At 32.2% G+C, this 15,716-nt stretch overlaps 1 protein-coding gene across 1 annotated transcript; it reads left to right on the forward strand.

The window, feature by feature from the left end:
• Positions 1 to 1,784: 1,784 nt before the first annotated feature.
• Positions 1,785 to 6,760, forward strand: LOC110908077 (golgin subfamily A member 6-like protein 22). Its single transcript, XM_022152982.2, has 2 exons — positions 1,785 to 2,035; positions 4,188 to 6,760. Exons 1-2 carry the CDS (start codon positions 1,898 to 1,900, stop codon positions 6,543 to 6,545), a joined length of 2,496 nt encoding a protein of 831 aa, XP_022008674.1. The 5' UTR covers positions 1,785 to 1,897; the 3' UTR covers positions 6,546 to 6,760.
• The last annotated feature ends 8,956 nt before the right edge of the window (positions 6,761 to 15,716 follow it).

Genomic DNA, 15,716 nt, shown 5'->3' on the forward strand with positions numbered 1-15,716 from the left:
TGATGAAAGACTATTTTGACGCGGCACCGGTTCACGGACCGAATGTTTTTAGACGACGTTTTCGGATGAGCCAAAGGTTATTTTTGCGCATTAATAATGACTTGGAAAATACGTACGATTTCTTTAAGCAAAGAATGGACGCACGAGGATATCTAGGCTTCACCTCAATTCAAAAGGTCACATCCGCCTTACGCGTATTATCGTACGGAAACACGTACGACATCAACGACGAGTATTTGAAGATGGCGGAGAAAACAACCCGAGATACCTTGGAACATTTTTGCTATGGTAATTTTTTAATTGTCTTTTATTTATTTACTTTTATACATATATTTTTTCGTAACTTATTAGTAAAACTTTTGTATATTAAATTATATTTTAGGAATATGCCAGTTATATGGAAAACGTTATTTGAGAAACCCCACTTGGAACGACCTTCAAAAAATATATGAGGTGCATCTAGAAAAGCATGGAATACCCGGCATGATTGGTAGCTTGGATTGTCGTCAATGGCGTTGGTATAATTGTCCAACCGCATGGCGAGGTCAACATACACGGGGTGATCAAAAAGGGCCAACTTTGGTATTACAAGGTGTTGCGTCATACGACCTTTGGGTTTGGTCGGCCTTCTTTGGTGTAGCCGGGTGTTTTAACGATATTAATACGTTAGAGGCTTCACCATTAATCGAGGGCTACATTTCTGGAACTATACCAAAGGCCGGTTTCCATGCAAACGGGAACGATTACGAGCATGGCTACTACTTGGGTGATGGTATCTACCCCGAGTATTCGATTATTGTTAAAACGTTTTCTGAAACTTTCGATGAAAAAAGAAAGTATTTTAAAAAATTACAAGAGTCTTCGAGAAAGGACATCGAGAGGTGTTTTGGGGTTCTACAGCAACGATGGCATTTTATCAGAAATCCTTGTCGCATGTGGCATAAGGATAAAATACGAATGGCCATGTATGCTTGCATCATTTTGCATAATATGATCATTGAGGATGATGGAAAAGCGATATGCCAAAACTATATTCCCGAAGATTTGGTCGAACTACCCCAAGCGACAACGGAAGAGAGACTCGCAAATGCTCAACTACTGCGATCTAGAGAAATACATAACACGTTGAAGGCGGATTTGGTTGAGCATGCTTGGGCGATTCGCCCAATTCGATTAAACAATGATCACGACGAAGATTCCGAGGAAGAAGTGGTTGAGGAATTCGAAGACGGGAACTTTGAAGACGTAGGTTTAGATGCTGGAGAAAACGAAGAGGAAGAAGGAGAGAACGAAGATGACACCGAAGAATAAATTTATTTTTTAGGTGTAATTTATTTTTTAGGTGTAATTTTTTTTTTAGTGTAACTTTTTTTTTTAATTTTAATGTAGTGTTTTTTATTTAATGAAATGTTTTTTTATTTTATAAAACTTATAAATTATTTAAAAAATTGAAAATTAAATTAATTGAGTAATGATTACACAGGGGCTTTATGACTACGGCCTCAAATTGCATAAAGCCCCATAAAGCCCCTTGCTGACGTGGCATGCCACATGGCGAATAACGCCCCTTTGAGGGCTTTATGACTACACATGCCCTAAAGTGACACAAAGTTAGGGTTGGATTATTGAAATTCAAAACCGCCCCATTGGTTAACACTTTGTCAGTTTCCTACCAATTACCACCTTCATTTCTTTATTCATTTGAATATTAGGTATTTTCAATCCAAGTGTACCCTCTACGCGTGAAATTCTCCTATATAAACACCCATTGTTTCTCTCATTAACACATAGTCATTCATCTTGCAAAGCATCTCTTATTTGATTCGTTAAAAAACATACAGCCCAAGTTTTCACATATTTTGTTACTGTATACTTTGTTCTTGTTGTTTCTGTGATCATGGCTGACAATTCAGTTTACCAGCAAGTCCCTAAGGCCGATGAGCACTGCGAAAGCGTCACGGTTGTGAAGGTGGAGAGCACGGTGGTGGTTTTGCCGGAGTGCGAGGAAGAGAAGAAAGAAACCAACTTCAGCAGTGTAAGTTTTCTATTTTTGGTTTCAAAAAAAACATAAGCACATACAGAAACTAAATGATGTTTTTTACAACACATGTATATGAATATGTGCATATATGTATTTATGCATATTTATATACACATATATATGTATAGAGGAAGGATCAAATATATAATACTCTTAACCTAAAAACAGTGAGAAGTAAGATGTTTATATGTAACACAAAGTGTCCATAGTATTGATATTTAACTACGTATGTGTTGTTACATATCAACACCTTTTTATTTACATATCAATTACTCTTATCGTTTTTAGATTAAGAGTTTTGTGTACTAGAATCATCCTCCGTATATGTATGTATAATACGGAGGATGATTCTAGTACCGTGAAATACATATGTATATGGAATTATGCATGTAATTAAAAACAGTTAAAGTATGAGTGAATAATATCAATAAAGATTATTAAACCCAAAAGAAAGCACAGTTTTTGTTATATGCAAATTGCATATGCCACATGTTCATAGATTTTTGAAGGGTATCATGGGAGCCAAAATAATTTCTATAAAAAATAGCGTTTAGTTTCTTTCTTTTCTTTAAAAAAAAAAAAAAATATAACTAGGCTCTCACAAGAAAAATTCTTTTGTTTCCCATATTAGTTAATTTTTATTTTTAAGAACTTATAGAAATTGATTTTTAATAAATATCTATATATACAACTTTGTTGGTGTTGTAAAACTAGTATGAGAGCCAAAATTATTTATATATAATAATTGTTTTTGTTTTGAAAAACTAGTGTGGGGGCCAAAGTCTTTTGTTTTGTAAAACTAATATAACCCGTATTAAAGTATATTCTCTTTTTTGAATTTATGATATTCTATCTTTTTTAACAGACTGTACTATTATAATACAAAAAATATATAAATATAAAGCTTCGTTAAGGTTTTTCTTCAAATTTTGATATAAGTTAAAACTGAGTTTAAGAAAAACTAGACAAATTTCAATTTTCTCCCACCATGTTTGGTTTCATGCTTTGTTGGTTTGTAATTTTGTGCATCTTATACTTGTACTCGATCTTAAGATCATGTAGGGTTTTGATAAGTAAATGTATGAATGCGTATTACATCTAGGGGCGGACCCAAGTGAAGGGTTGGTTGGGCGGGAGGGCGCCCCTCTTTAGTGTATTTGCTAAAATCTCGTTCGCATCCCTTAAAATTTTGGTTGAACTCCTCATTCGCATCCGCAAAAAATAACTTCTCGTTGCTTATTAGATTATTTATCAGGAAACTTACTGAACTTAATGATATACTAGTTTTTCTTGACTTCGCGCGTTACGGCGAAACCAAACAAATTATAATGTAAAACAAATGTGATTTGAAAATAAATCATATTGTTTAGAAAGTCAAACCGTTATAACAGTTTAGTTTATCAACGTATCATTTGATAATACCAAATAAATACTTTATTTTGAATACAACTTTGTTTTTAACAAAACTTATAACGGAATGTCAAAAAAAATCAAGCCCAACTACGTACTTAAGTTTTTAAAAAAAGCTATAAACATAAATTATTAGAGAAGTATCAAATTAATTGATAAATTAAACTATGTTCTAAACAAAGAAAAGAGAATTATTAAATTATGGTAAAGAAAATATATGGTTTTAAAAAGGTAAAAAAATATTAAAAATATATTATTAAAAGTAAATATAATAATAAACTATTAAAATATATTAAATAAAAGAATAATAAAAAGCAATATATTATTATAAAAATAAAGTTATTATTCATCATCCTTCATTAACATTAACAATATATATAATTGGAAAAACATAACTACAGGATATATAATATACGTGCGTGCAATTTAAATAATAGTATATTAATATTTTTTTATTTTCTTAAGACGCTAATCTCTAGAATCTTTTAGTATACTGTGACAGAAAAATTACTTAATCAAATTTCTGCTCGATCTCTTCTCTTAATTCACTAGTAGTATTAGTTATCCCTCTTTTAAATAGTTATAATATAATAATAATGTCAGGATTCGTTAAAACTATATGTTACAAGTTTTTACATAGATTACATAAAGGTTCACATTCGAATATGTCTATCTTATAGTTTCATGATGTAGGATTATAACAAAGAGCAAACTTTACTTTTTGTGACAATTACAGTCTTGCCATGAAGAGAAGAAGACACATGAGTTGAAGGAAAAGATTGAGGAAAAAATAGAAGAGGGAAAGGAGAAAATTGCAGAAAAGATCCATGACGGCAAACACAAAATAGAAGAATTTAAGGAGGACATCGAGTGTAAGGTGGAAGAGGATAAAGAAAAAATTAAGGAAACAATTGAAGAAATCAAAGAAAAAATCGATGATAAAGTAGATGAGGCCAAATATAAAAAAGAAGAACTTAAGGAAAAGGTAGAGTGTGAAGTGGAAGAGGCCAAAAAAGAAATCAAGGAGAAAGAATACGAGGCCAATTACAAAAAGGAAGAGCATAAGGAAAAGCTCAAGGAAGAAGTAGAGGAGATCAAATACAAAGTTGAAGAACTTAAAGAGAAGGCCGAGTGTGAAATAGAAGAAGATAAAGAGAAAATTAAGGAAAAAATTGAAGAAATTAAAGAAAAAATCGAAGAAAAAGTAGATGAGGTCAAGTATAAGAAAGAAGAACTCAAGGAAAAGCTAGAGTGTGAAGTGGAAGAGGCCAAAGAGGAAATCAAGGAAAAAGAATACGAGGCCAAGTATAAAGACGAAGAACACAAGGAAAAGCTCAAGGAAGGTGTACAGGAGGTAAAGTACAAAATAGAAGAATTCAAGGAGAATGTTGAGTGTGAAGTAGAAGAGGAAAAAGAAAAAATTACAGAGAAAATCGACGAAATCAAAGAAAAAATTGAGGAGAAAGTTGAGGAGATCAAGTACAAAAAAGAGGAACTACACGAAAAGATAGAGTGTGAAGTGGAAGAAGTTGAAGAAAAAATCAAGGAAAAAGAATACGAGACCAAGTATAAAAATGAAGAGCATAAAGAAAAACTCAAAGAAGAAGTAGCGGAGGTCAAACATAAACTAGAAGAATTCAAAGAGAAGGTCAAGTGTGAAGTAGAAGAGGATAAAGAGAAAGTCAAAGAAAAACTTGAAGAAATCAAGGAAAAAATTGAAGAAAAAATAGATGAGGCCAACTATAAAAAGGAAGAATTGAAGGAAAAGGTAGAGTTTGAAGTTGAAGAGGCTAAAGAGGAAATCAAGGAAAAAGAATATCAGGCGGAGTACAAAAGAGAAGAGCACAAGGAAAAGCTCAAGGAAGAAGTAGAGGAGATCAAATACAAAGTTGAAGAACTTAAGGAGAAGGTCGAGTGTAAAATAGAAGAGGATAAAGAGAAAATTAAGGAAAAAATCGAAGAAATTAAAGAAGAAATCGAAGAAAAAGTAGATGAGGCCAAATACAAAAAAGAAGAACTTAAGGAAAAGATAGAGTGTGAAGTTGAAGAGGCCAAAGAGGAAATCAAGGAAAGAGAATATGAGGCAAAGAACAAAAACGAGGTGCATAAAGAAAAGCTCAAAGAAGAAGTAGAGGAGATCAAATACAAAGTAGAAGAATTTAAGGAGAAGGTCGATTGTGAAGTAGAGGAGGATAAAGAGAAAATTAAAGAAAAAATCGAAGAAATTAAGGAAAAAATTGAAGAAAAGGTAGATGAGGCCAAGCATAAAATAGAAGAACTCAAGGAAAAGATAGAGTGTGAAGTGGAAGAGGCCAAAGAGAAAATAAAGGAAAAAGAATACGAGGCTAAGTACAAAAATGAAGAGCATAAAGAAAAGCTTAAGGAAGAAGTAGAGGAGATCAAATATAAAATTGAAGAACTCAAGGAGAAGGTTGAGTTTGAAGTAGAAGAAGAAAAGGAGAAATTGAAGGAGAAAATAGAAGAAATTAAGGAAAAGTTAGAATGTGAAGAAGAGGAGCTTAAAGAGAAAATCAAGGAAAAAGAATATGAGAGCAAGTACAAAAAGGAAAAGCTTAAAGAAGAACTCAAGGAAGAGATAGAGGAGACGAAGTATAAAATAGAAGAAGTGAAGGAAAATATTGAGTGCAAAGTAGAAGAGGATAAGGAGAACATCAAGGAGAAGATAGAAGAATTCAAAGAAAATGTCGAAGAAAAAATAGAAGATATTAAGGAAAAAATTGAGGAGCACAAGGAGAAGAAAGAAGAAGAGAAAGAAAAGAAAGAACTTGAGAAAATTCTGAAACATGAGGAAGAAGTATGTGTCTCTACAAAGCAATACGAGGAAGTTGTTGTTCTCCTTCCAGAGCCAAGTTGCGAACCAGATGAGAAAAAGGTCTTCATTGAGAAGGTCGAGGAGGATTGTGTCGTTGCTCCACCACCACCACATCCGGTAGTGTCACATAACGAGCATACCACTGTTGAAGTTGAACACAAGGAGAAGAAGGGTATCTTTGAAAAGATTAAGGAGAAGCTTCATGGACATCATCATTCGAAGACCGAAGAAAAGAAGGAAAAGGCACATTACCAGAGTTAAAACATTTTCATATTGTTTGTTTGGCTTGCAAGAGTCGGTGGGTTTGTGGTGTTTATTGTGTTTGTTATTTGGTTTTGATTCTAAGTACATTCTTATGTTCTTAGGTACGGGGTTTTTTCGGATTTTTTAATGTGTGTTTTTATATATGTCGAAAGTTTATAAAATTTGTTTTTTTTTTCTGTAATTGATTGAATAAATTTGTTTTCGTTCCTGTATCCCATTTTTGTTAACTTTTGCATGATTTCATTAAATCAAATTTGATGGATTGGTTTCATATAGATTTTCATAACTGTTGTGTTTAGCATCATAATTAAACAGGTCAATGATTTGACCAAAACGTTTTGTAGTATGGCAATGGGATTGAGAGTATCTTATATTCTGTATGAGTGCAAAGTTTTATCTTAATATCACATGGACTTGACATTGTTAAAGAAAAAAATTTAATCCTACTTGTCAATTTGTTCCTTTAACAAACAAAAATGGATGTAATTTGTAATTCATTTAGTTTATTGATGATAATGGATAAGTCTTTAATCATAGTTTGAAAGACTAGAATGATGTATAAATTCTCTATGAATCATAAACTTATACATAAAGAAAGAACCAGGTGATCATGTCACTGGAATGAGTCTTAGAGCTTTTTTTAAAAGTTTTACATTTTAGTTGTAATCGACAAACCATCTACAATGGGGTTTGTCTACCCTTACAAGCGAAGATATAGAGGAGAAAGAGAGAGGTCTGATCATGTGTAGATATGGAAGAGAGGGCACATGACAAGCTCTTTAGCTACTCACCTATGTGATAGGCCAAGGCGATTTCTATTAGACGGGAAGAGACAGAAAAAAAAAAATGTCATTTTCATCTTTGTGATTTGGTGAAAAATGTCACTTCAATCCAAAAAAAAAAATTGCGCCAGTTCCGTCCTCAACATTTTCGAAACGTGCCACTTCAGTCCAAAAAGATAACACGCCGTTAAAAACGTTGAGGACGGAACTGACGCAAGACGTTATCTTTTTGAACTGAAGTGACATTTTAAAAATATTAAGAACGGAACTGGCGCAAGTTATTTTTTTTAGACTGAAGTGTCATTTTCCACTAAACCACATGGACAAAAATGGCAGTTAACTCTCTTAACTGATTGGATTATTAATTATTTAAAGAGATACTAAGAGTTAGGAAGATGCAGTTCAACTGGTTTACTTTTAGCCACTTATAAAAAAAATTAACCTTTGGTTTTTTTAATAACAATGTTTATTTTTGAACAATAATTCTAAATATTCACCCTAAAGTTAGAATTGAGACTTAGACCTCTCCTTTAATATTCTCCTTTAATATTTAAAGTGCAATAATTCATACTTGTTCTTAGGTTATGATTGGTGTTATTAAATCCCTTTATTTTATAATATAGTTTTCAAAGTGAAAAAAAATCATAATAATAAACCAGAGTTATTGAATTTAACAAGGTGGGAACTAACTTGTGTTATCAATAGGAATGAAAGTTGCTTAAGAAGAAGGTGTTTATGAGATAATTTACGCAGATTTGAATAATAATAATAATAATAATAATAATAATAATAATAATAATAATAATAATAATAATAATAATAATAATAATAATAATAATAATAATAATAATAATAATAATAATAATAATTAAAGTTCGGGCAAATAAAAAACCTATATTGATTTGAAGAAAAGAAAATAATTGAATGATTCTATGGCCACCATGATTCACTGAATCATAAGGTTATGCAACTGTAAAGTCTCTTTCCAGGTTTATATATGTATTATTAACCCACTAACCCTTTTGATTACAAATTTTAAATAATTAAATTAGTTGTAGAAAAGATGAGTCTGATGATGAAACCTCCAACTTGCCATTTGATCGATCTTTATGTATTCATTTTAAAAATTTGTCTCAATTGTTTCCACTCGATTTGTCTTCCTGCCTCCTGCTACCCTCCATGTGTATTTCCTTCATTCTTTTAGCAAGTTGCTCCTTTTTTTCTTAAAAAAAAAACTACATTTTCATAGTTTAATAAGCAATTATTCATTAGTCATTTTTTGGGCAATGTTACACATGTATAATCATATAAAACAGAAAAATAATTGTCCATTTTATTACTTAAAACAGAGACGATTACAGACTAATGACAGATATACGGGCAACAGTGCTGCTACCACCTTCTGAATAGCAAACCTTACCCTGCTAAACACAAAATTCTGCCCCTTAACATGCGCGGTGTTACTGCTTCCACCTGCTGAACTCGCTTGAGGAACTGCACCGCGTCAGAGGCGAGAGTGCCAATTCGCCAAAGATATCGAAAGCGAACGGGAAACTTTCAACCCATAAAACATATATCTATGTTCCTAAGTGAATTATATCGCTATGTTATACACGAATCTAGTGTCAGATATCAACTTCTTTGGCATTTTACAAGTTTCCTTGTTAATATGCACACCTTGTGCGTGGTTTATATTTATAAGGATTTATGCACTTTTGTTCTACATTAGGGGTGTGCATGGGTTGGTTTGGTTCGGTTTTTACTATTAACCATAATCATACCGCTAGTTCGGTTATGGAGTTTTGGTAACCATAACCCTAACCAAACTTCGGTTACGGTTAATCGGTTATGAAGTCGGTTATGGTTCGGTTTTGGTTAATTTCGGTTAAGTAACCAAGCAAGGTTTGAAATAAATAGGGTTGTGCACGATTTAAACTTAGCTTGAGCCTATTTTATAAGATAACGGAGACTAAACTTTTTGGTTAAACTACTGATTTAGGGTTCTTTTTAATAAGGTAATTCACAAACAAAAACAATTATGGCCATAACGCCTTAGTTCTTTATCAAAATAAATAACATCTACATCAAGATCATTTTGTTACTAACATATTTTTTGTAAGATTAAATATATTTTTATGTTATATTTAATCTAGTAGCCATTATAATCATTTACATTATATAGATTCAAATATATAACAACCTATTAAATAATTAGTTGGTAATTGTTGATGGGCCAAATTACCCTTATTAACTAATTAGGGTTTCCTCTTGGGTGCATATATAAGGAGACTAATGTAGAGGTTTCAAGGTTAGACAACTTGATAAAACACATAACATCAAATCGCCTCCTCTCCTAACCGATTCCCCTTTATCGGTTTCTTCATCACCATCATTAGATTGCACCCTAAGGAGGAACGCGACCAATCTGACGAACATGACGTCTACTTCAATCTTTAGTGTGATTACTCGCTAATCAGGTACACACGTCTTATTTTATTGTTCATGATTGAATTTACATTATTAGGGTTTATGTTTTACCCATGTTCTTATGATATAATCAACATGTGGTATCAGAGCAATGTTGATTATATCAATTCAATCATATATATCAATCGAATATTGATGGATTAGTTTTCTGAAGTGGTTTTGATAAACAATTGCAATATTTTACGAAACAATCTAATGGTGAAAAATAATTCTGCCATAACTCTTAACTCTTGTGCAGACACCAAATAATTTTCGATATGAACAAATTGCTATAATTATTATCTATCAAAATCCATAATCTTGAAATTTGTAAAACAATTAATGGCATGGATTTATATATGAATTCCATCGATAAATTTGTTTTATTTTTTTCCATTTTCTACAACTTTAGTTTTTCAAGATTCCAAAATTAATATTTCATCATCGCTTCATTAGTAGATGATTTATTTGTTAGTGGTGTGATATTCTAGAATTAATATGCCTTTCATTATTTTGGCGTAATATATATCAATATTGAAAGTTGTTTGATTATTATTTCACTTATACATGTTATTATTGGATAATATTTAGAGAATAATTCTATATCCTTAAATTGTGTAACTTTATCTCTAAGTTTCGTATAAATATTATAAACGAATAATTAACTTGGATAGATACACACATTCATGTTGTTCTTAGAAAAATTCGAAATTCCTTTATGTTTTGGAATATGATTTGGATTATTGAGTGTTTTTCCATGTTTTGATATGTTTTAACTCTTAGAAATTTTTGAAAACTGTTATTAGATCAACAAATAAAAAATTTTGAAATATTTGATAAAATTAGATCAGCACTAAAATAGGAAATTACATCTCAAAATCCCTAACAATTCGAATTTTCAGTTATTTTCACAACAACAGCTGTTAACAGGAGTTTCGAGATCACTTTTAACGACCCGAGACCAAGATCTCGACCCGAGACCACAAGGTCTCAACTCAAAATCATAATGGTTCTAAAATCTTTACAACTCGAGATCGTGGTTGCGACTCGAGACCTCATTATGGAATCGAGATCTCATAAAACACAGTAGTCGAGACCATGATTACGACTCGAGACACTGAGGTTGCGACTCGAGACCTTAATGAGTCGAAACCTCATAATGTTACAAGATGAGTCGAGACTTGACTCGAGATCTCACTCGAGACCTCATAACTGAGTCGAGATCTCACTCGAAACCTAAGACTAACTCGAAATCTCAACCTCATTACTTTATTAAGCTGTTAATGTGAACTAAAATGTTTTACAAAACCAAAATGGCTTAACTTGGGTGAGCTTCTGATGTATCACTTCTGGCCAAAGCTGATTTGATACATCTGTTTATTGCTCAAGTATAATAAAAGCCATGTTGAGTATGCATTACAAACGTGAATGTCTTAATTTCTGGCCAAAGCTGATTTAATTCATTCATGTATAGCATTCTTAACAAATGCATAACTAAAGTGATTGTCTCATTTCTGGCCAAAGTTGATTTGTCACAATTACTTTGCACACATGCTTAAATGATTACACTTCTGGCCAAAGCTGATTTGTCTTCGTTTAAGTGGAATTTTAACTAAGTCTATTATTTTGATGTTAGTAATAGACATATCACAACCTCTTCACATAATGATCCTTATATTAATAATCGTTCATTAATTTTATGATCATTTCGTCTGCCTTATTTTTTAGTATCCATAATTTTACTCACTGTAACTTTCTTCTATAAATCAATATCCCATCCACTCTAATTCTTAAACCTAAAATGTTTTGCTTTATTTAAAGTTTCTATAAGAATTAGCTCTTAAATTAAATCTTTGATTATCTCTTAAGACACAATAATCCTATTGCTCTCTTCTGATAAAGATTCTAAAGAAGAAAATTAGAGCATGATGAATAGGACAAATCGAACATGATGTCTCTTATGATAATCAAGATCTCTCTAGCATAAATTTTATCACTAAAGTTATTCCAGATTAAGTCTTTCCTAAGACTAACCTATTATCTGTGGACTAATCACAAGAACTACTAAGATGCATGCCTTCATTTAAAATTCTAGGCTATAAGGTTAAGTGGCATTCCTGAATACATCATAATGTACAATACCATGACCCATAAAGTTAAGGGCTTATGCATTGAAATAAGTACATTTTTCCAGTACATTACATACTAAGATTTTCACTTGTACAATTTGATGCCTTATAAATCAACTATAACACTCAAAAGTACCAAAGTATAATGAGTGTGTTGATAATCAACATATGTACAAAGAAATGAATGTTTGAAGCTGGAAAATAAGTTGTTACTCACCTTACAACCACTTAAAACTTTAAAAGAGGATTGTTCTAAGGTCTATAGACAAATTACAAGTGCTAATTCCACCTCTAAGGTTCTTCAAGGGAAAATCTCACTGCATAATTGTGCCATAAGACTAGGCATAACTTAAAACTTTAAAAGAGGATTGTTCTAAGGTCCATAGACAAATTACAAGAGCTAATTCCACCTCTAAGGTTCTTCAATGGAAAATCTCACTGCATAATTGTGCCATATGACTAGGCATAAGCAACGAGACTATCCATTATTCAAATGAACAGTTGGATAAGTTAATTAGATAGTCACTTACTAATGATATTTAAGTCTGCTAATTTTAATATTCCATTTAACACATGATTAGTTGACTCTAGTTCCATACGTTTCCTTACCAGAAGTCGACAAATAACTAACATGAGAGTTAGTGACAAAATTAATTGTTAAGGCTATAAGAACCATAATAAGCAGTCTTCTAACAAAGCCTTTCGATACCTTACATATTCTGAAGATTAACCAGAATACAGTATCATTACTTAGGCTACGTCATGAAGGTTGTGAGGTTTACATAACCAACATAAAGTCACACTTATCTTAAACTCTCATTTTATTTGTTCTAAATATCTGGATAGAAACATTACTAAGATGAAACTAGATGACACCTTACACTTTCACAACTTTTGTCATCATGCAAATGAGAATTTGACAAAAGGAAAATGAGACTTGTAAAGTTCATCCATTATAACCGAAATTCATGAGAAATCATGACATGGTTAATGAGGATGATTTTTTTTATCTAATCTCATTCTAAGTGATTTTAAATCATGTCGCTAAAGCCCTATAATATGACTTGGCTTAAGGAATAAGTATGGGTCCATCATAAGTCATTCATTGGCATTCGTGGAACTTATTCCAAATGGAATATTCAGGCATAGTTCATTTATCATTTAAGGACTATCAACTTGTATCAAAAATTTGTCGCATATGGCCGACGGTCTTAGAAGAAATCTATTCATTTATATATATATATATACTTAATAAGATTTCTATTAGATATGTTCCTGATTTTTCTTATGACATTTGGACATTAATGGAATCAAAATAAAGTCTAACGTATATATAATAGGTTCCCACGTCACGTACCTCATTGAAACTTCTCTTGTAGAATTTTAGAGATATCACAGATCAGTGGGAGCATTAAGTGTCTTAATAATAATTTGCAATATTTGCAAGATGTGGGGGTAAAACTTTATATTACTTCAATCTACACCTCTTGTACAAGACACTGCTCCATTATGACACTGTTCTATCAAAACTTGTCTCCTTAAAATATAATGCTATACTTACAAAAGTTTCATTGTTCCTTAATTGTGGGCACACTTAGATTTCTTACCTAAACTAACATAATCCTCAACAAGAGAAATCACAACGACTAACGTCATTAATTTGTTTTTCTCTATTAGATTTTTTCGGTCATTAAGTATTGACCCTAAGCGTGCTGAGTTCCTAAAGATTTCTAAGGTCAGTGGGAGTAGTCAAAGTCCTTATCATGACTTGCAAGGAATACAAGAGGCGGGGGGAAGAGTGTCATTAAATTTTACTCCGAATTTAACTCCGATTACACCTCTTGTACACCATACTGCACCAACTCTTATAGACTTAGAATCCTGAAAATGATAGAAACCTAACCAAGAGCTAATCTATAAACTGAAACTTCTAATAAACCTAATAATCAACTTAGGAGGTCATCTAGGTTTGAAAGCTTACTGACTTTGATGATTACATAACCTCCCTAACTGAAGTTGAAATGGATTTTGGAAAAGTTTACTGATCCTATCTCTTCTAATTAAGCCATTAGCGTCAATTAATCTTCTAAATGGAATAAAACAATTTTCTAGTAAAACTGATTTTATATGTTCGTATAACGTTTGGGATTTGATTGAATTACCTAAGAGTGTTCAAATCCAAATATATAAACGTTAAGACACTAAGAAGCATGATTGATTGTCAAAGGTTATACTTAGGAAGAGATAAATTATCAAAGATTTCTTTAAGGATCATCACTGTTCTAGTGGCTTATAATAGTTTAAAGCTACATTAAATGAACATTAAAACAATTTTCCCTAACAAATGGCTGACATATTTACATGTTCATAAAGCAACCTGAAAGCTCTAAACTTAAGGTTAAAGAACAGTTTGTCTATAAGCCAATAAAATCCATGTATGGGTTAATGCAAACATCATAATGTGATGAAATCTTAACGTAATTATTTTCATCAAGAATCAAGTGGATTAATGTGTCTACCTCAAGATGAGTGAGAGCAACTAAATTAAACTTGTCTATATAAATGATATTCTTCTGATAAGTATATGTTACATAAGTCAAAGCATTTTAACACAAACTTTGGTATAATAGATCTCAGAGATATCTCTTACGTGATAGATATCATAACATGCCGAGATAGACCCAATGGGACATTAGTTTCGTTCCATAAGTTTAACCTTAAATAGGTCCTTACATATGTAACAATCAATACTGCTCTCCTTTAGAGGATAATAGGATAAATGAGATTATTTACTTACGCTTCATTAATTAGAAGCCTTATGTAAGTTCAAGTCTATACTCGTTTAGATATTACTCACATTGCAACACACTAGATATGTCTAGATTAATGTGTGACAACCCTCACAAAACCAGGTATCCGTATGACTTAATTAATTATTAATTGCTGCCTAATTACTGTGCTTGACTGAGATTACTGCTACTTGATTTCGGATACTTATACATGTCTGCATCATACTATGATTTTCCTGTCACTACATTACTTATTTACTGAACCTTAGTGACAAACATGATGCACAAAAAGCACAGTAGCACTAAACGGATACACAGTGAACATGCTGGTATAGCCAGCATCAGGCAAACACTGCCTCTAAAGGCCTGAATGAGCCAAAATATTTTTACTACACCCAGAGTGTGTGTAGGAATACAAGGGTTGTATGATTACGTCTCTAGGGATAAGATACAGAGATTTGGATGTGCCTAAAACATACTTTAAGCACGGAACACAGCACTTTTATCAACACACTAGCTTCTAGCTAAGTAATAAAGTGCCAAAATATGAGGAATTATTCCCGACACTTTGCAGAATAAATTGTGTCGCTAAAAATATTATTTATGACGCTTAACGGATATCTTAAGCACTTTAACGGATTACTATCCAACCGAACAACCGGACAATACCCGGAACATAAAAATATTGCCAAAATTAATATTGGTATTTTTCTGAGCCAGTTAGGGTCCCTGATTACCCTAACACCCGCTTCCTAATGCATTAAACAACTAACGGGGTTAGACCTCACACTTAATGCACTTAACGTAACTGAACCGTAACTGAACGATTGAAAACGAACCGGATGTCATTACATCCTAAAGATTTCGGCCAACCAAGGAAGGACAAGAGTACGAGTTTTATTATTTTATATTAGATTGCACGTTGATCGAGGACGAAATCTCTATAAAAAGCCCCACTCTCTCTCACATTTACACACACTAATCAAGAAACTCTCTCTCCCT

The sequence above is a fragment of the Helianthus annuus genome, chromosome 14 (assembly GCF_002127325.2).
Source record: "Helianthus annuus cultivar XRQ/B chromosome 14, HanXRQr2.0-SUNRISE, whole genome shotgun sequence".
NCBI classification, from domain to species: Eukaryota; Viridiplantae; Streptophyta; class Magnoliopsida; order Asterales; family Asteraceae; genus Helianthus; species Helianthus annuus.